Source organism: Mustelus asterias, chromosome 4 (assembly GCF_964213995.1).
Source record: "Mustelus asterias chromosome 4, sMusAst1.hap1.1, whole genome shotgun sequence".
In the NCBI taxonomy this organism is placed as follows: Eukaryota; Metazoa; Chordata; class Chondrichthyes; order Carcharhiniformes; family Triakidae; genus Mustelus; species Mustelus asterias.
The window spans coordinates 1581411-1602215 of NC_135804.1; the positions used below are offsets into that span (position 1 = coordinate 1581411).

Consider the following 20805-nt stretch of genomic DNA (forward strand, 5'->3'; position numbering starts at 1 on the left):
TCTGGAACCTCGGTCAAAGAGGATGTGAAGATATCTGTTAAGGCCCCAGCTATTTATCCTCTTGCCTTCCCCAATAACCTGAGATAGATCCCATCCAACCCAGGGGCTTGTCTACCTTAATGCAATTTAGGATACTCAACACTTCCTCCTTCAATATATTGACATTCTCTGGAGCATTCACACACCTCAGCACCCATCATGTCCTTCTCCTTGGTGAATACCGATACAAAGTACTCATTAAGGATCTTATCCACTTTCTGTAGCTCCATGCATAAATTCCTTCCATTGTCCTTGAGTGGGTCTGCCCTCTTGCTCCTAATATATGCTTAAAAAGCCTTGGGATTCTCCTTGACCCTGTTTGCTAAAGATATTTCATGGCCCCTTTTAGCCGTCCTAATTCCACGTTTAATTTCCTTTCCACTTTCATTGTATCCCCAAGGGCTTTGTTGGTTTTTAGATACCTAGACCTGTCGTATGCTTTATTTTTCCTTTTGACTCAGCTTACAATTTCCCTTGTCACCCATGGTTCCCGAATCCTGCCATTTCTAGCATTTTTTGCAGGAATATTCTGTCCTGCACTTCAATCAACTGGCCAGACGTGGATTTGCCCTCAAATAGCCGCTCCCAATCCACATTCCCCAGTTCCTGTCTAATTTGGATGGAATTGGCCCTCTCCCAATTAAGCACCCTCACCCGAGGGCCTCTCTTGTCCTTATCCATGACTACCTGAAATCCTATGGAATTATGGTCACTAAGCCCAAAATGCCCCCCCACTGAAACATCGATCACCTGGCCCGGCTCATTCCCCAATACCAAGTTTAGTACGGCCCCCTCCCTGGATGGATTGTCAACACCCTGTATCAAAAAGCCCCCCTGCACACATCAAACGAATTGCTCTCCATCCAAGCCCCTGGCTGTAAGGGATTCCCAGTTAATATGGGCAAGTTAAAATCACTCACCACAACTACATAGAACATAGAACAGTACAGCACAGTACAGGCCCTTCAGCCCTCGATGTTGTGCCGAGCTTTGTCCGAAACCACGATCAAGCTATCCCACTCCCTATCATTCTGGTGTGCTCCATGTGCCTATCCAATAACCGCTTGAAAGTTCCTAAAGTGTCCGACTCCACCATCACAGCAGGCAGTCCATTCCACACCCCAACCACTCTCTGAGTAAAGAACCTACCTTGGACATCCCTCCTATATCTCCCACCATGAACCTTATAGTTATGCCCTCTAGTAACAGCTACATCCACCCGAGGAAATAGTCTCTGAACGTCCACTCTATCTATCCCCCTCATCATCTTATAAACCTCTATTAAGTTGCTTCTCAACCTCCTCCGCTCTAAAGAGAAAAGCCCTAGCTCCCTCAACCTTTCCTCATAAGACCTACCCTCCAAACCAAGCAGCATCCTGGTAAATCTCCTTTGCACTCTCTCCAATGCTTCCACATCCTTCTTATAGTGAGGTGACCAGAACTGCACACAATATTCCAAATGTGGTCTCACCAAGGTCCTGTACAGTTGCAGCATAACCCCACGGCTCTTAAACTCAAACCCCCTGTTAATAAACGCGAACACACTATAGGCCTTTTTCACGGCTCTATTCACCTGAGTGGCAACTTTCAGAGATCTGTGGATGTGAACCCCAAGATCTCTCTGTTCCTCCACATTCCTCAGAACCCTACCGTTGACCCTGTAATCCGCATTCAAATTTGTCCTACCAAAATGAATCACCTCGCACCTATCAGGGTTAAACTCCATCTGCCATTTTTTGGCCCAGCTCTGCATCCTATCAGTGTCTCTTTGCAGCCTACAACAGCCCTCCACCTCATCCACTACTCCACTAATCTTGTTGTCATCAGCAAATTTACTGACCCACCCTTCAGCCCCCTCCTCCAAGTTATTGATAAAAATCACAAAAAGCAGAGGACCCAGCACTGATCCCTGTGGTGCACCGCTGGTAACTGGTCTCCAGTCTGAAAATTTTCCATCCACCACCACCCTCTGTCTTCAATGAGATAGCCAGTTACCAATCGGCCAAATTTCCCTCTATCCCACACCTCCTTACTTTCTTCATGAGCCGACCATGGGGGACCTTATCAAACGCCTTACTAAAATCCATGTATATGACATCAACTGCTCTACCTTCATCTACACACTTAGTTACCTCCTCAAAGAATTCAATCAAATTTGTGAGGCAAGACTTACCCTTCACAAATCCGTGTTGACTATCCTGGATTAAGCGACATCTTTCCAAATGGTCATAAATCCTATCCCTCAGGACCTTTTCCATTAACTTACCGACCACCGAAGTAAGACTAACCGGCCTATAATTACCAGGGTCATTCCTATTTCCTTTCTTGAACAGAGGAACAACATTCGCCACTCTCCAGTCCTCTGGCACTATCCCCGTGGACAGTGAAGACCCAAAGATCAAAGTCAAAGGCTTTGCAATCTCATCCCTTGCCTCCCAAAGAATCCTAGGATATATCTCATCTGGCCCAGGGGACTTATCGACCCTCAGGTTTTTCAAAATTGCTTATACATCTTCCCTCAGAACATCTACCTCCTCCAGCCTATCAGCCTGTATCACACTCTCATCCTCAAAAACATGGCCCCTCTCCTTGGTGAGCACTGAAGAAAAGTATTCATTCATCACCTCGCCTATCTCTTCTGACTCCATGCACAAGTTCCCACTATTGTCCCTGACCGGCCCTAACCTCACCCTGGTCATTCTTTTATTTCTCACATAAGAGTAAAAAGCCTTGGGGTTTTCCTTGATCCGACTCACCAAGGACTTCTGATGCCTCCTCCTACCTCTCCTAAGCCCTTTTTTTAGTTCATTCCTTGCTAACTTGTAACCCTCAATCGACCCAATTGAACCTTGTTTTCTCATCCTTACATACGCTTCCTTTTTCCTCTTGACAAGACATTCAACCTCTTTTGTGAACCATGGTTCCCTCACTCGGCCATTTCCTCCCTGCCTGACAGGGACATACCTATCAAGGACACGCAGTGTTTGTTCCTTGAACAAGCTGCACTTTTCATTTGTGCCTTTTCCTGAGAGTTCCTGTTCCCATCTTATGCTCCCTAATTCTTGCCTAATCGCATCATAATTACCCCTCCCCCAATTCTAAACCTTGCCCTGCCGTATGGCCCTATCCCTCTCCATTGCAATAATGAAAGACACCGAATTGTGGTCACTATCTCCAAAGTGCTCTCCCACAACCAAATCTAACACTTGTCCCGGTTCATTACCCAGTATCAAATCCAATGTGGCCCCACCTCTTGTCGGCCTATCCACATATTGTGTCAGGAAACCCTCCTGCACGCACTGTACAAAAACTGCCCCATCCGAACTATTCGACCTATAAAGGTTCCAATCAATATTTGGAAAGTTAAAGTCACCCATGACAACTACCCTGTGACCTCCACACCTAGTAAGAAGTCTCACAACACCAGGTTAAAGTCCAACAGGTTTATTTGGTAGCAAATACCATAAGCTTTCGGAGCACTGCTCCTTCGTCAGATGGAGTGGAAATGTGCTCTCAAACAGTGCAAACCTCCACACCTATCCATAATCTGCTTTGCAATTTCCTCCTCCACATCTCTATTACTATTTGGGGGCCTATAGAAAACTCCCAACAACATGACCGCTCCTTTCCTATTTTTAGCTTCAGCCCATATTACCTCAGTAGGCAGACCCCCTCGAACTGCCTTTTTGCAGCCGTTAAACTATCCTTGATTAACACTGCTACTCCTCCACCTATTTTACCACCTTCCCTACTCTTACTGAAACATCTATACCCCGGAACTTCCAACAACCATTCCTGTCCCTGTTCTAACCATGTCTCCGTAATGGCCACAACAGTGTAGTCCCAAGTACCAATCCACGCTCCAAGTTCACCTACCTTATTTCGGATGCTCCTTGAATTGAAGTAGACACACTTCAACCCACCTTCCTGTCTGCCGGTACACTCCTGCGACCTTGATACCTTCCTCAGTACCTCACTGCACTCAACACTGGCTTCTGGACTACAGCTCCTTTTCCCATCCCCCTGACAAATTAGTTTAAACCCCCCCGAAGAGCTGTAGCAAATTTCCCTGATGTGGAGATGCCGGCGTTGGACTGGGCTAAGCATAGTAAGAAGTCTCCAGTTCGGAGACCTGGTGTTGTGAGACTTCTTACTGTGCAAATTTCCCTCCCAGGATATTGGTGCCCCTCTGGTTCAGGTGCAACCCGTCCTGTTTGTACAGGTCCCACCTTCCCCAGAATGTGTTCCAATTATCCATGTAACTGAAACCCTCCCTCCTACACCATCCCTGCAGCCACGTGTTTATCTGCACTCTCTCCCTGCTTTTTTCACACCTTTTCAGTATCTGACTACACATCTCTCCTCTGTCTCCTGCGGGCTGTCTGTAGTACACTCCCAACTGGTGATTTCACCCTTCCTATTCCTGAGCTCCACCAATAATGCCTCACAACAAGATCCCTCCAATGTCTCCTCCCTCAACACAGCTGTAATCTGCTCCCTAATCAGCAATGCAACTCCCTCAACCCTTTCGTTTCCCCTTCTGTCCAGCCTAAAATAACGGTATTCCATAATGTTAAGCTGCCAGTCCTGTCGTTATTTAACCATGTCCCCGTAATTGCAACATCATAATTCCAAGCAGTAATCCAGGCTCTCAGTTCATGTTTTACCTGTTATACTTCTTGCATTGAAGCAAACGCATTCCAGACCTCCAGTCCCTCTGAGCCCCGTGGCTTCCCACTGCCTGCTCTTACTCTGTGCTATATTTATCTCAGTCTCACTTTTATCCCCAGTCTCTACAATTACTGGCCTGCTGTTCCAGTTCCCACCCACCCCTGCCGCACCAGTTTAAACCCTCCCGAACAGCACTGGCAAACCTCCCGTCCAGGATATTGGTGCCTCTCCGGTTCAGGTGTAACCTGCCCTTCTTGTAAGGTCCCACCTTCCCCAGAAGACATTCCAGTGATCCATTTATCTAAAGCCCTCCCTCCTACACCAGCTCTTTAGACACATGTTCAACTGTACTATCTCCCTGTTCCAAGCCTCATGAGCACATGGCATGGGGAGTAATCCTGAGATTACTACCCTAGAGGTCCTGCTTTTTAGCTCCCAACCTAACTCCCTGAATTGTCTTCATAGGACCTCTTCCTGCCACTGTCATTAGTGCCAATGTGGACAATGGCATCTGTCTGTTTACCCTCCTGTTTCAGGGTGCCCTGTACTTGTTCAGAGACATCCAGAACCCTGACACCATTCTAGAGTCTCGTTCACGGCCACAGAAATGCCTGTCTGTGCTTCTCACTATTAAGTCTCCTCCTACTATCACTGGCTTGGACTTAGCTTGACCCTGCCCTACAGCAGAACCAGTTGTGGTGCCACAGGCCTGGCTGCTGCTGGTATCTTCCCCTGACAGGCTATCCCCCTCCAACAGTATCCAGTTTGAGAGGGGAATAGCCACAGGAGACTCCTGCCTTACCTGCCTGTCTCTCCTGGCGGTCACCCATCTACCTGACTGAACCTGTGGTGTGATCACCTCCCTGAAGCTAGTGTCTATCACACTCTCTGCTCCCTGTATGCTCCGCAGTGTGTCCAGATGCTCCTCCAACTGAACCACGCTGTCTGCGAGGAGCTGCAGTTAGTTTCACTTCCTGCAGACATAGTGGTCAGGGATGCGAGAAAGCACCTGGATCTCCCACGTCTGGCAGGAGGAGCATATCACTGTCCTAACTGCCATCTCTGCCCTTGTACACTTCAGAAAGATATAAGGATAAGAATCTTACCTTGCTTTTACCTTGATTGTCCTCCTCACTGTGCCTTTATTTTGGTTAGACGAGGAGGGAGGGAGGGACTTAGTATCTCAGATTTAACCGCTCCTTGACACCAGTTCCTCGGCTACCCACAGTAGAGTCAAGGTGACTGAGTTGACTTCCCAGAATCCTCTTCTGCCACCTCTGCTGGATGAGACAGTCACAGTAGCCGACATTGTCCTGACATTGCCTGGAGTGACTGTAGGGAGACCACAAGGGCCATTCACTGCCTGATTCTGTTCAGAAGAATCAGCAGAAGACTCGGGCCTCGAGTAAAAGACTGGCTTCTTTGTGCTGTGTTCACTCTAGATTTATCCACCTGTCCCACACATTCCCCCACTCTATTCTCCATTGTCTGCCCCACTGAGCTTGAGCCCCTAGCCCTTCCCATGGTCCCTGGAGCCCCCTGCTTTCCCCTCCCATACTCTCACCCTCCTCTGTTCCACCCACCTCCTCCCATTCCTCTTCCCTGCACCCCCTACCTCTCCCTCCTGTTCCTTCTCCCAAAACCTGTCCATCTCGTTTCCCCCACCCCCGCCATGCCTAGCTCTCTGAGAGCAGGCTTCCCGAGTGGAACTTGGTGTGATTTTGAAGTTCAGAGTGTAGTAGTTTCTAATTGTTTCCTCCAATGGTTCCCCCCCCCCCCCCCCCCCCCAACCCTCAGACCAGCACCTCAGCACCGTGACAAGCTGCTGCTTTAATCCAAATGGACAACATGTGGCCTCCACGTCTTGTGACAGAACTGCTCGAATCTGGGACATGTCGGTGCACAGGACAACCATGACATTGAAGAAGTATGAGGGTATCTTTTCATAGCAGAATTGAACTTGGGAAGGGGACTTGCAGCAGCAAAACCACTCGGGATCATTCCTAGAGCAAAGAATTGCAAAGCAAAGAAGCTGTTTTTAAATTGTATTGAATCTTTGTTTAACCAGGCTTTGAATAGTGCGTGCAATTCTAGTCTCCCTATGCAATTGTGGTCACTGGGGAAGGTGCAACAAGATTTAAAAGGGTGATTGCAAGAAATCCTTTTATTGCTCAGTATTAAATTTTGTTGATAAATTTCCTGTGTTTGAGGAGTCAACTGGGGAGTAAGCTATTCTGGATTTAGTGTTGTGTAATGTGAAAGGATGAATTAATAACCTTGCTGGAAAGAAGCCTTTGGTAAGTAGTGACCATAATACGATATAGCTTTGCATTAGGTTTGAATGCAAGATAGTTCATTCTGAAGCAAGTATTAAATCTGAAGAAAGGAAATTGTGAAGATATGAGGAACAAGTTGGCTGTGGCGGATTGGGAAAATATACTAAAAGATTTGATGGTGGACAGACAATGGCTAATATTTAAAAAAATACTATATGGTCTACAACAGATGTACGTTTCTCCAAGGCACAGACACACAAAGGGAAAGATAAATCAACCGAGGTTAACAAAATAAGTTAAAGATTGAGTTAGATCAAAGGAAGTGACTTATAAGGATGCCTGAAAAAGTGCTTTCCCGAAGATTGGGAGCAATTAAGAGTCCAGCAAAGGAGGATAAAGAATCTAATAAAGAAAGGGAAAAGAGAATATCAATGCAAACGAATGAGAAACATAAAGGCGAACTGCAAAAGCTTCTTTAGGTATGTGAAAAGGAAAAGATTAGCTAGGACAAATATTGCCCATTACAGATGCAACAGGAGGAATTATAGTGGAGAACAGGAAAATGGCAGAGAAACGGAACAGTTACTTTGTGTCTGTCTTCATGGAAGAAGATACAGAAAATCTCCCAGAAATACGAGGTAACCAAGGGACTTGTGAAATTGAGGTAGTATTTGAAAAGTAAACGGAGTTGAAAGTTGATGAATCCCTTCACCCCAGAGTGTTGAAAGAAGTGGCTCGAGATAGCGGGTGCTGGATTCTGGAAAGGTTCCCGTGGACTGGAAAGTAGCACATTTCACTATTGAGGAAGGGGGAGATGGAGAACCACAGAGCTGTTAGTTTGATGTTTGATGTAGGAGGGAGAATGTTAGAATCTATTATAATGGATGTTCCCTGGGGCTTGGGAGGCTTAGGGGTGATCGTATAGAGGTCTATAAAATAATGAGGTGCATAGAGCAGCTAGATAGTCAACATCTTTTGGTAGGAGAGTCTAAAACTGGGGGGCATAGGTTTAAGGTGAGAGGGAAGAGATACAAAAGAAGGGGCAATTTTTTCACACAGAGGGTGGTGAGTGTCTGGAACAAGCTGCCGGAGGCAGTAGTAGAGGCGGGTACAATTTTGTCTTTTAAAAAGCATTTAGACAGTTACATGGGTAAGATGGGTATAGAGGGATATGGGCAATTGGGACTAGCTTAGTGGTTAAAAAAAGGGGCGCATGGACAAGTTGGGCCGAAGAGCCTGTTTCCATGCTATAAACCTCTATAACTCTTTGTGATGACTGGATATTTAAACAAGAATGGTAAACCCGGGCAAGATCACCTGAATTTATGGAAGGGAAGTCACATTTGACAAACCAGTTGGTGCTTTTTGATGATATTACCTGTATCATACATAAAGGGAAAACCAGTGGATGTGATATATTTGGATTTTCAGAAGGCTTTTAATAAAGCCCCACACAGAAGATTAATAAATACAATTGGAGTGTGTGGGTTTGAGGGGAAGTATATTGTTATGGATTGAGAATTGGTTAACTGGCAGAAAGCAGAGGGTAGGAATAAATGAATGATTCTCAGGATGGCTGGCTGTTACTAATGCACAAAGATCAGTGCGAGGGCCACAGCTGTTCACAATCTATATTAAATGACTTGGATTTGAGGACCAAATGTAATATTTCTAAATTTACTAATTACACCAAACTGAGTGGGAATGGTCAGGAAGCAGAGATTGTTTTAAGAACATAAGAACTAGGAGCAGGAGTAGGCCATCTGGCCCCTCGAGCCTGCTCTGCCATTCAGTAAGATCATGGCTGATATTTTCGTGGATTCAGCTCCACTTACCCGCCCGCTCACCATAACCCTTAATTCCTTTACTGTTCAAAAATTTATCTATCCTTGCCTTAAAAACATTTAATAAGGTAGCCTCAACTGCTTCACAGGGCAGGAAATTCCACAGGTTCACAACCTTTTGTGTGAAGAAGTTCCTCCTTAACTCTGTCCTAAATCTGCTTCCCTTTATTTTGAGGCTATGCCCCCTAGTTCTTGTTTCACCCACCAGTGGAAACAACTTCCCTGCTTCTATCTTATTTATTCCCTTCATAATCTTATATGTTTCTATAAGATCTCCCCTCATTCTTCTGAATTCCAATGAGTATAGCCCCAGTCTACTCAGTCTCTCCTCATAAGCCAACCCTCTCAACTCCGGAATCAACCTAGTGAATCTCCTCTGCACCCCCTCCAGTGCCAGTATATCCTTTCTCAAGTAAGGAGACCAAAACTGTACACAGTACTTCAGGTGTGGCCTCACCAGCACCTTATACAGCTGCTATATAACCTCGCTGTTTTTAAACTCCATCCCTCCTTATAGAATAGAACAGTACAGCACAGAACAGGCCCTTCGGCCCACGATGTTGTGCCGAGCTTTATCTGAAACCAAGATCAAGCTATCCCACTCCCTATCATCCTGGTGTGCTCCATGTGCCTATCCAATAATCGCTTAAATGTTTCTAAAGTGTCTGACTCCACTATCACTGCAGGCAGTCCATTCCACACCCCAACCACTCTCTGCGTAAAGAACCTACCTCTGATATCCGTCCTGTATCTCCCACCACGAACCCTATAGTTATGCCCCCTTGTAATAGCTCCATCCACCCGAGGAAATAGTCTTTGAACGTTCACTCTATCTATCCCCTTCATCATTTTATACACCTCTATTAAGTCTCCCCTCAGCCTCCTCCGCTCCAGAGAGAACAGCCCTAGCTCCCTCAACCTTTCCTCATATGACCTACCCTCCAAACCAGGCAGCATCCTGGTAAATCTCCTCTGCACTCTTTCCAGCGCTTCCACATCCTTCTTATAGTGAGGTGACCAGAACTGCACACAATATTCCAAATGTGGTCTCACCAAGGTCCTGTACAGTTGCAGCATAACCCCACGGCTCTTAAACTCCAACCCCCTGTTAATAAAAGCTAACACACTATAGGCCTTCTTCACAGCTCTATCCACTTGACTGGCAACCTTTAGAGATCTGTGGATATGGACCCCAAGATCTCTCTGTTCCTCCACAGTCTTCAGAACCCTACCTTTGACCCTGTAATCCACATTTAAATTTGTCCTACCAAAATGAATCACCTCACATTTATCAGGGTTAAACTCCATTTGCCATTTTTCAGCCCAGCTTTGCATCCTATCTATGTCTCTTTGCAGCCTACAACAGCCCTCCACCTCATCCACTACTCCACCAATCTTGATGTCATCAGCAAATTTACTGATCCACCCTTCAGCCCCCTCCTCTAAGTCATTAATAAAAATCACAAAGAGCAGAGGACCAAGCACTGATCCCTGCGGCACACCGCTAGCAACCTGCCTCCAATCCGAAAATTTTCCATCGACCACCACCCTCTGTCTTCGGTCAGACAGCCAGTTACCTATCCAATTGGCCAACTTTCCCTCTATCCCACACCTCCTCACTTTCATCATAAGCCGACCATGGGGGACCTTATCAAACGCCTTACTAAAATCCATGTATATGACATCAACTGCCCTACCTTCATCAACACACTTAGTTACCTCCTCAAAAAATTCTATCAAATTTGTGAGGCACGACTTGCCCTTCACGAATCCGTGCTGAATCTCTAGCAATGAAGGACAAAATTCCATTTGCCTTCTTAATTACCTGCTGCACCTGCAAACCAACTCCTTGAAATTCCTGCACAAGGACACCCAGGTCCCTCTGCACAGCAGCATGCTGCAAATTTTTACCATTTAAATAATAGTCCATTTTCCTGTTATTCCTACCAAAATGGATGACCTCACATTTACCAACATTGTACTCCATCTGCCAGACCCTCGCCCACTCACTTAGATTATCTATATCCCTTTGCGGACTTTCAGCGTCCTCTGCACACTTTGCTCTTCCACCCATCTTAGTGTCATCTGCGAATTTTGACACACTATACTTGGTCCCCAATTCCGGATCATCTATGTAAATCGTAAACAATTGTGGTCCCAAAACTGATCCCTGAAGCACAACACAAGCCACTGATCGCCAACCAGAAAAACACCCATTTACCCCCACTCTTTGCTTTCTGTTAGTTAACCAATCCTCTATCCATGCCAATACATTACCCGTAGTACTGTGCACCTTTATCTTATGTAGCAGTCTTTGGTGCGGCACCTTGTCAAATGCCATCTGGAAATCCAGATACACCACATCCACAGGTTCCCCATTGTCCACTGCACATGTAATGTTCTCAAAGAATTCCACCAAATTAGTCAAACATGACCTGCCCTTCATGAACCCATGCTGCGCCTTACCAATGAGACACTTTATATCCAGATGTCTCGCTATTTCTTCCTTGGTGATAGATTCAAGCAATTTCCCTCCTACAGAAGTTAAGCTAACCGGCCTATAGTTACCCGCCTTTTGTCTACCTCCTTTTTTAAACAGTGGCACCACATTTGCTGTTTTCCAATCTGCGGGAACCACCCCAGAGTCCAGCAAATTTTGGTAAATTACCACTAGTGCATTTGCTATTTCTCCCACCATCTCTTTTAGTACCCTGGGATGCATTCCAGGGTACTTTTAAGTGATCTATATTTGTATTGCTGGATATAAGAAATAAGGTATAGATTTAAGTGGGTTTGTTTAATGTTTCTGTGTAGGAAAGGGTAAAACTCTAGTTAAATTCATGTTAAACAAAGGCGTTTGCATGTATGGGGTTTTTGGTTTCAGTTCAAACAGCAGCTGCATTGTGCTGAGAGAGTTTATGACATGTAAAGCAAATAAGAGCCTGGAGAAATAATGGGGTGTTGCTTAGCAACCAGGGGCCACTTTTAGGGGAAGAGACCTTTATTTGTTTATAGTTTAACTGAACCAGAGCAGATGGAACTAAGAAGCTAGAGAGAGAACAACTCTCTCAGTTCCACCAGAGCACAAGTAAAACAATGGAGTAATGGGCACGAAAGCAAGTACCAGAGAAAACTAAAGAACAGTTAGTTCTAGAAGCCAGGGAATTAAAGATATGTTCCAGGAAGTCTGATGTCAAAGAAACAAACAGAAGCTGCAATTGGAATAGCAAATTGTTTGTTGAAGTTAAAGTCACATCTGGGAAGAGCAGAGCTGGTGAGGTTGGCTAGAGAAAAGCCACATATCTGAAGCAATCATAAGGGTTGGAATCCTTATTTTAATAGTATTCAGTTGGGGACTGAATACCTGAGAGATTGTGTGAAAAACCTGAATGCATGTGGCTAGTCAAGACAAACGAATACTGAAAGGAGAATTGGAAAACTTTGGGGTGGATCCTTGCTGAGACAGCTGAAGGAAAGCTTTGTTTGAAAGGAGAGTTTGGAAATGAAGGTGGATGCTTGAGGGAAACAACTGAGGCATTGTGTGAAATAAGATTTTAAAGCTTTTTGTGAGGGGAGTTTGGAAACACTGGTGTGACAATCATCTGGGGGGAATTTGAGGAGAAACCCATAGATGATTGATTAAGCGGCATCTGCCACTGGTTTCAGAGTGGAGTGTTGTTTGACCACAGTTAGCCTGTTGGGTTAGAGAGACTATGTGTTTATTGAGAATATTATAGCATAAGGTATGTCATGTAACCTGTGTTATCCTTGAAATCTGGGTCCATTTGTGAAGATGAGGGGGGAGTGAAGGAATATTGCATTGTAATCAAGCAGAGGGCTGTGAAAGCTCAATCATTGAGGATTGTCAAGACCGAAATCCGTGGATTTCTGGAGACTAATGATATCAAGGGATTTGGAGATATCACGGGAAAGTGGTATTGAGGTAGATGATCAGCCATGATTTAATTGAATGGCAGAGCAGATTCAATGGGCTGAATGGCCCACTCCTGCTCCTAGGTTCCTATTGTTGCAACTATCTGGAAAACTGGACAAGCTCGAAGTCTTTTCTGTTCCTCCCAGGCACAGGAATGTGGTGTCAGACTGCTGCTTCAACCAAATGGGGAATGTACTCTGCACTGCCTCCTGGGACAAGACGATGCTGGTGTGGGATGTTGCAGTGGGAGAATTCCGATCCCAGGGCCCTCGGAGCCTCACTGATGCTCACAAAGGTTGCATCAGTTCCTGTGCAATGTCCAAAGATTGTGAGTTTTCATTACACACCCAGCTAATAAATAAGGCAAGTGACAGGATTGCTGTTCTCATGTCCGCAGGGCTGTGCTTCCAAGTGAATGTTAAAACATGGGAATCAGCAATGATTGACTGACAACAAGGGACCACAGTCTTGCCCAATCCTGCTGCAACTGAGTACATTCCTTCTGATAGGACTTACTGAACAGGTGACCAAGATCAGCAGTCCTCAATCTCTAACCCAGACCACAGGGCAGTGATCAGCGGCAGAAAGCCTAGTTGATTCCTGGCCCCCAAAAATAACCTTGCAGTATTCTCTCAATACTGATCCTCTGTCTGTACAACACTCCCTCAGCACTGACCCTCTGACAGTGCAGCACTCCCTCAATACTGACCCTCTGTCTGTACAACACTCCCTCAGTACTGACCCTCTGACAGTGCAGCACTCCCTCAATACTGACCCTCTGTCTGTACAACACTCCCTCAGTACTGACCCTCTGACAGTGCGGCACTCCCTCAATACTGACCCTCTGTCTGTACAACACTCCCTCAGTACTGACCCTCTGACAGTGCCGTACTCCCTCAGCACTGACCCTCTGACAGTGCCGTGCTCCCTCAGCACTGACCCTCTGACAGTGTGGCACTCCCTCAGTACTGACCCTCTGACAGTGCAGCACTCCCTCAGCACTGACCCTCTGACAGTGTGGCACTCCCTCAGTACTGACCCTCTGACAGTGCGACACTCCCTCAGTACTGACCCTCTGACAGTGCGGCACTCTCTCAGTACTGACCCTCTGACAGTGCGGCAGTCCCTCAGTACTGACCGTCTGACAGTGCGGCACTCCCTCAGTACTGCCCCTCTGACAGTGCGGCACTCTCTCAGTACTGACCCTCTGACAGTGCGGCACTCTCTCAGTACTGACCCTCTGACAGTGCGGCAGTCCCTCAGTACTGACCCTCTGACAGTGCAGCACTCCTTCAGTACTGATGCTCTGACAGTGCAGCACTCCCTCAGTACTGACCCTCTGACAGTGCAGCGTGCCCTCAGTCTCAAAGTTTGAATGATGAATGTCCCCATTAGGCGGTGACTGTGTTAGCCGCTGTGTCACAGCTGTCTCTTTGTTGTGCTGTTTTATCACACTCTGTTCCTATTACTCAATCGAGATTGCAGATGTTGCTCTCAATGTCTCACTCTTATTACCCCACAGCATCTCTGATTGTAGCTGGATCTTACGACCAAACCATATCTGTCTGGGACACAGCAGGACTGTACCTGAAACTGGTTTTAAAGGTTTGTTAAACTTCATAATGCCATAAAAACATTGGAATATAACTGGTCCTGGTATGAATGGGTGGGAGTGAGGATCACAGAGGATTGTTCTGGAAGGGAGAGATTTGTTGGGTTGTTGGTAAGGTCTGTGTCAGGGAGGAGATCAGTGGGGGCCAGGGTTAAGGAGGAGGCAAATCAGAGAGGGCGATTTGCAAGAATACTGGGGGTAATGAACACAGGATAAACCACAAAGAACAAAGTAAATTACAGCATAGGAACTGGCCCTTCAGCCCTCCAAGCCTGCACTGACCATGCTGCCCAACTTAACTAAACCTCTCTACCCTTTCAGGGACCATATCCCTCTAATCCCAGCCTATTCATGTGTTTGCCAAGACGCCCCATAAATGTCACTACCGTATCCGCTTCCACTCCCTCCCCCGGCAGCGAGGTCCAGGCACCCACCACTCTGTAAAAAATCTGCCTCGTACATCTCCTTTAAACATTACCCCTCGCACCTTAAACCTGTGCCCCCTAGTAATTGACTCTTCCACCCTGGGAAAAAGCTTCTGACTATCCACTCTGTCCATGCCCCTCATAATCTTGTAGACTTCTATCAGGTCGCCCCTCAACCTCCGTCGTTCCAGTGAGAACAAACCAAGTTTCTCCAACCTCTCCTCATAGCTAATGCCCTCCATACCAGGCAACATCCTGGTAAATCTTTTCTGTACCCTCTCCAAAGCCTCCACATCCTCCTGGTAATGTGGCGACCAGAATTGAACACTATATTCCAAGTGCGGCCTAACTAAGGTTCTATAAAGCTGCAACATGACTTGCCAATTTTTAAACCTCCTCAGGAATTCCATGACTACGAACTGGAACTGACTGCTTGGATCAGTACAAACCGATTTACAGAGGACGAGGAACTGGAGCAGATTCTGCAACGCTGGGTAAAATAGTGGGAAGAACCATGAGAAGAAAATTAATAGAGATCGATTACTCAGGAAAAATTGGGAATACAAGGATTAAAGAAACAGAGCAGGGAGTCTTGGTTGACTCAACATGAATTACGTAGAATTTACAGCACAAAGGCAGGTTTCTGCGGCACATAAGCCTCCTCCTACCCCTGTACATCTCACCCTATCTCTATATCTTCCTATTCCTTTCTCCCAAATGCATTTGCCTCACTTCCCCTTAAAAGCATTGAACCATTAGAGTCTCTTCCCAATTCTCTGTGTCGATGTTTTGGGGAAAAAATGGTTCTTTGTCCTTGAAGCAATAACAATTTTAAAATATTCTTTAACGGAACATGGCCATTGCTGGCCGCCAACGAAATAACTCCTTTATTGAAAAAGGGAGGGAGAGGGAAAACAGGAAACTACAGGCCAGTTATCTTAACATCTCTCATCAAGTGAGAAGCCATTATTAAAGACATTATAGCAGGGCACTTGGAAAAATTCAAGACAATTAGGCAGAGTCAACATGGTTTTGTGAAAGGGAAATCATGCTTAACCAATTTATTGGAGTCCACATCTGCCATGGATAAAGGGAAACTGTAGGTGTGCTGTACTTGGATTTCCAGAGGGCATTTGATAAGATGCCACATCAAAGGTTATTTCAGAAAATAAAAACTTATGGTGTAGGGCTAACATATTGACAAGATTGAAGATTGATTAGCTAACAGCAAACAGAATTAGCATAGAATTAGCATAGCATTAGCATAGCATACGTTGGCAGGATGTAGCAGGCGCTGTGTCTGAGAGATCAGTGCTGGCCTCAACTTTTTACAATTTATATAAAATGACTTGGATGAGGGGATTGAAGGTATGTTTGCTAAATTTGCTGATGACACAGAGATAGGTAGGAAACTAAATTGTGAAGAGGACATAAGAAAGCTACAAAGGAACATGGATAGGTTAAATAAGTGAGCAAAGATCTGGCAAATGGAGTATAATGTGGGCAAGTGTGAAATTGTTCAGTTTGGCAGGAAGAATAAAAATAAGATAATTATCTAAATGGTGAGAGATTGCAGAGCTCCAAGGTGCAAAGGGATCTGGGTGTCCCAGTGCATGATTCACAAAAGGCTAGTATGCAGGTACAGCAAGTAATTTGGAAAGCGAATAGAGTGTTATTCCTTATTGCGAGAGGAATTGATTACAGAAGTAGGGAGGTTATGCTTCAGTTAAAGAGCATTGGGGAGACCACATCTGGAGCATTGCATACAGTGTTGGTCTCCTTTTTTAAGAAAAAATGTTAATTCATCAGAAGAAGTTAAGAGAAGGTTTACTAGATTATTACTAGGAATGGGTTGCCTTATGAGGAAAGGCTGGAGGGATTAGCTTTGTATCCACTGGAGTTTAGAAGAGTAAGAGGTGACTTGATCAAAACCTTTAAGATCCTGAGGGGTATTGACAGGGTGGATGTGGAGAGGATGTTTCCTCTTGGGGGAGAATCTAGAACTAGGAGTCACTGTTTAAAAATAAGGGGTCGCTCATTTAAGACAGATATCGGGAGAATTTTGTTCTCTCAAAGGGTGGTAAGTCTTTGGAACTCTTCTTCAAGAGGCAGTGGAGCAGAATCTGAATATTTTTAAGGCAGAGCTAGATAGATTCTCGATTAACAAGGGGGTGAAAGGTTATCTGGGGTAGGCAGGAATGTGAGGTTGAGGTTAAGTCAGATCGCCATGACCTATTTGAATGATGGAGCAGGCCTGAGAGGCCAAGTGGCCTAATCCTGTTCCTTGATTATATGTATTCCTGATTGTCCTTTCATAAGGTGGCGGTGAGCTGCTTTCTTGAACTGATGCAATCCATGTATTAACAACTGCATATTGTATTTATAATTAAACATGGGTGTATCAAATTAAATTTGGCACCTTGTTTTCAGATTGCTCCAAGGCCGTACCCCCTCACTGTCCCTTTAATCTTCTCCAGCCCCACAACAGTCAGATATCTGTGTTCCACTAATTCTGGCTTTTTGTGCAACCCCAATTGTAATCTCTCCACCTTTGGTGGTTGCACCTTCAGTTGCCTGGACTCCAATCTCTAGAATTCCCTCCCGAAACCTCTCTTTTCTCCTTTCAGCCACTCCTTAAAACTTAACACTTTAACCAAGCTTTTTATTACCTCCCCAAATATCTCCTGAAGTAGCTCGGTGTGAGCTGGGCGCAGTCCCACCCAGCTGGACAACAGTGGCGAGGTGTTGGAGGAGGATGGTGTGATCAGACATGTCAAAGGTTGAGAAGGACAAGGAGGGAAAGTTTCCCTTTGTCACAATGACAGGATATGATTGGTGACTCTGCTAAGAGAAGGATCTGAAACAGGAAATCTGAAACAATTTGCGATGAATCTGGTTCTATTTACTGGGTTTCTGTTCTCACTCTCTGCTTCCCTCTCAATAGGATCACAAGGACTGGGTAATGGATGTTGCAATTTCCTCAGATAACAAGTGGATTCTCTCTGCCTGTAAGGTAGTGACTTTACTTGTGATAATTTAGAGTATTTTCATGTACTATCTACAAGACTCACCAAGGCTCCTTCACCAGCACATTCCAAACCTGTGTCCTCTAAACATAAACAACAGCAGCTTTTATTGTGCCTTGAATAAAATATCCCCGGGCACTTCACAGGAGCATTATGAAACAACATATGACACCAAGCCACATAAACATAGGAATATAGGAGCACAATTAGGCCATTCAGCCCATTGGGCCTGCTGCACCATTCAATTAGATCATAGCTGACTATCCACCTCAGTACCATAGAATCATAGAATCCCTACAGTGAAGAAGGAGGCCATTCAGCCCATCGAGTCTGCACTGACCACAATCCCACCCAGGCCCTATACCCATAACCCCATGCATTTACCCTAGCTAATCCCCCGGACACTAAGGGGCAATTTATAATGGACAATCCACCTAACCTACAAATCTTTGGACTGTGGGAAGAAACCGGAGCACCCAGAGGAAACGCTACACGGACGGCCACCCAAGGCTGGAGTTGAACCCAGACCCTGGCACTGTGAGGCAGCAGTGCTCGCCACTGTGCCATCATGCTGCCCCTTTCCCACGCTATGCCCATTCGCTTAATATCATTAGTCTTCAGAATCTATCAATCTAGCACAGTCCCACCCAGCTGGACAACAGTGGCGAGGTGTTGGAGGAGGATGGTGTGATCAAACATGTCAAAGGTTGAGAAGGGCAAGGAGGGAAAGTTTCCCTTTGTCACAGTCTATCGATTTCTGTCGTGAACATGCTTAATGGTTGAGCTTCCACAGCCCACTGGTTTAAGAATTCTGAAGATTCACCACGCTCTGAGTGAAGAAATTCCTCTTCAACTCAGTCTAAAATGCCTTTATCCTGAGACTTTTATCACTCTGTAAAGGTTTTGCAAGTTTCAATGAGGTCACCCCACATTCTCCGAAACCATATGGAAAACTCACTCAGTCTCCCCAATCTCTGCTTATAAAACGATCGTGCCATTCCAGGGATTAATCTGCTGAATGTCCTGTACTGTCTTAGGCAGCCCCTGGGTGTTGAGGGTGACTTGTTTCCACACTAGAAATGTGTTCTCAAGTGACTGAGGAGTTCATTGCGCAAGCTACAGTCTCTGTCACAGGTGGGCAGATGGTTACTGGTGGGGTGGTGCCCGGTTTACCCTGCAGTCCCTTCGCTGTCAACGCTTGGCTTCAGCTTGCTTTTGGCTCCACTTTGGGCAGTCTCGAGCCACAGATTCCCACATGCTGGTGGGGATGATGTACTTTTTCAAGGAAGCTTTGAATGAATCCTGAAGCATTTCCTCTGCCCTCCTGGGGCACAATTGCATGTCGAAGCTGCCAGCAGGGCACATGTTTCTTGTGTCAATCCCGTGGACAATATGACCCATCCAGTGGAGCTGTCGAGTGTGGTCAATGCTTCGATGCTGGGGATGTCAGCCTGAGTGAAAACACTGACATTGGTGCACCTATCCTGCCAGTGGATTTGCAGGATGTTGTGGAGGCAGCTGAGATGCCTGCTGCACACAGCCCATGTCTCTGAGCTATATAGGAGGCTGGCTATGACTACTGCTCTGTACACCATCAGCTTGATGCCTAGCCTGAAGTCCTGGTCTTCAAACACTCTGGGGGTGATCTTACCGGCTTGTCATGCCGGTCGATGAGCGGGGCGAGCCAGTAAGATCGGATGAGAGGGTTTCTCACCTCTCGCAATCTTAACCAGCCCTGGATTTCCGGTGTGATCAGTCTCGTGCCCGGGAAGGTTACGAGGCTGATTTTAATATTTACATAGTGTTAGTGAGCCCAGGACGCAATTGTCCGCGCTCAGTTCATCATGGATGGCCCCCATCAACAGGGACTTGAAGAAGTGGCTTCGCTGGTGGGACCGGAGGCCATTGAGGCCCCTCGCCGGGTGGTCAGAGGCAGGAGGGGGGTGGCAGTGCTCCTTAGGTAGTGCCAGCCTGACACCCTGCCATTGCCACCTGGCACTGCCCATCAGGTGCCAAGCAGTGCCCAGGGGGTGGGGCCTGAGGGGGGGCAGGGCCTACAGGGAGGGTGTAAGGCCATGATGGGGCAGTGCCTAAGGTGTGGAGGGGAGAACTGGCACTCTGCAACCGGTGATTGTCTGGGATGCCAATCAACCAGGATTGGGGAGATGGAGGGGGGGGGCGGTGCAGTCAGCCATGGGTGAGGGGGTAGTGAGGGGGGGGGGGGGTGTTGGGGGATCAACCGGGCAGGAGCAGATCAATTATATTTAGGCAATGTTTTTATTGTTAAAACTATTTTGTGATCCTATGACTCTAATTCTCAAAGTTTTCTAAATCAAAAGTAAAAGCAATGAACTTCTGAGCCAGGGTTCTATTCCGGAACCTTCTCGCCCAGCAGTAACACCAACTGGAATGGTTAAAATGTATTGATAAAATGTCTTTGGATTCTCCTTGACTTTTCTTGCCATATTCTTTCATGTCCTCTCTTTGCTTTCTGAATTTCCTATACCTCTCTCAGCTTTTTGATGTGCTGGGCTCCTCCATCATTGAGGACGGGGGTATTTGTGGAGTCTCCTCCTCCAGTGAGTTGTTTAATTGTCCATCACCATTCACAGCTGGATGTGGCGGGACTGCAGAACTTGGATCTGACCTGTTGGTTGTAATATCGCTTAGCCCTGTCCATTACATGCTGCTTTCGCTGTTTGGTGTGCAGGTAGTTCTGTGTTGTAGTTTCACCAGGTTAACACCTCGATTTTAACTTTGCCTTGTGCTGCTCCTGGCATACCCTCCCTCACTCATTATTGAGCTGAATTGGTTCAATGGTGGCTTCACCACCTTCTCAAGGACAATTGGAGATGGGCAAGAATTGTTGCTCTTGTCAGTGATGTCCACATCCTGAGATTGAAGTTTTAAAAACAAGTCCTGTGCTAAAATGTTAGGGTACTATCCCATCACTGATATTCCATGCGTGTATGATAGAG

At 46.0% G+C, this 20805-nt stretch overlaps 2 protein-coding genes across 2 annotated transcripts in view; one reads left to right on the forward strand and one right to left on the reverse strand.

The window, feature by feature from the left end:
* cebpa (CCAAT enhancer binding protein alpha) overlaps positions 1–20805 on the reverse strand; it is a 373760-nt gene that overhangs the window by 64824 nt on the left and 288131 nt on the right. The gene's annotated exons all lie outside the window — the stretch shown is intronic.
* The window catches only part of LOC144492435 (WD repeat-containing protein 88-like), a 52540-nt gene that overhangs the window by 27884 nt on the left and 3851 nt on the right, over positions 1–20805 (forward strand). Inside the window, exons 6-9 of the mRNA XM_078210443.1 lie at positions 6508–6637; positions 12911–13092; positions 14287–14369; positions 17746–17814. Of these exons, the coding sequence (XP_078066569.1) occupies positions 6508–6637; positions 12911–13092; positions 14287–14369; positions 17746–17814 (464 nt within the window). The remainder of the gene's footprint in view (positions 1–6507; positions 6638–12910; positions 13093–14286; positions 14370–17745; positions 17815–20805) is intronic.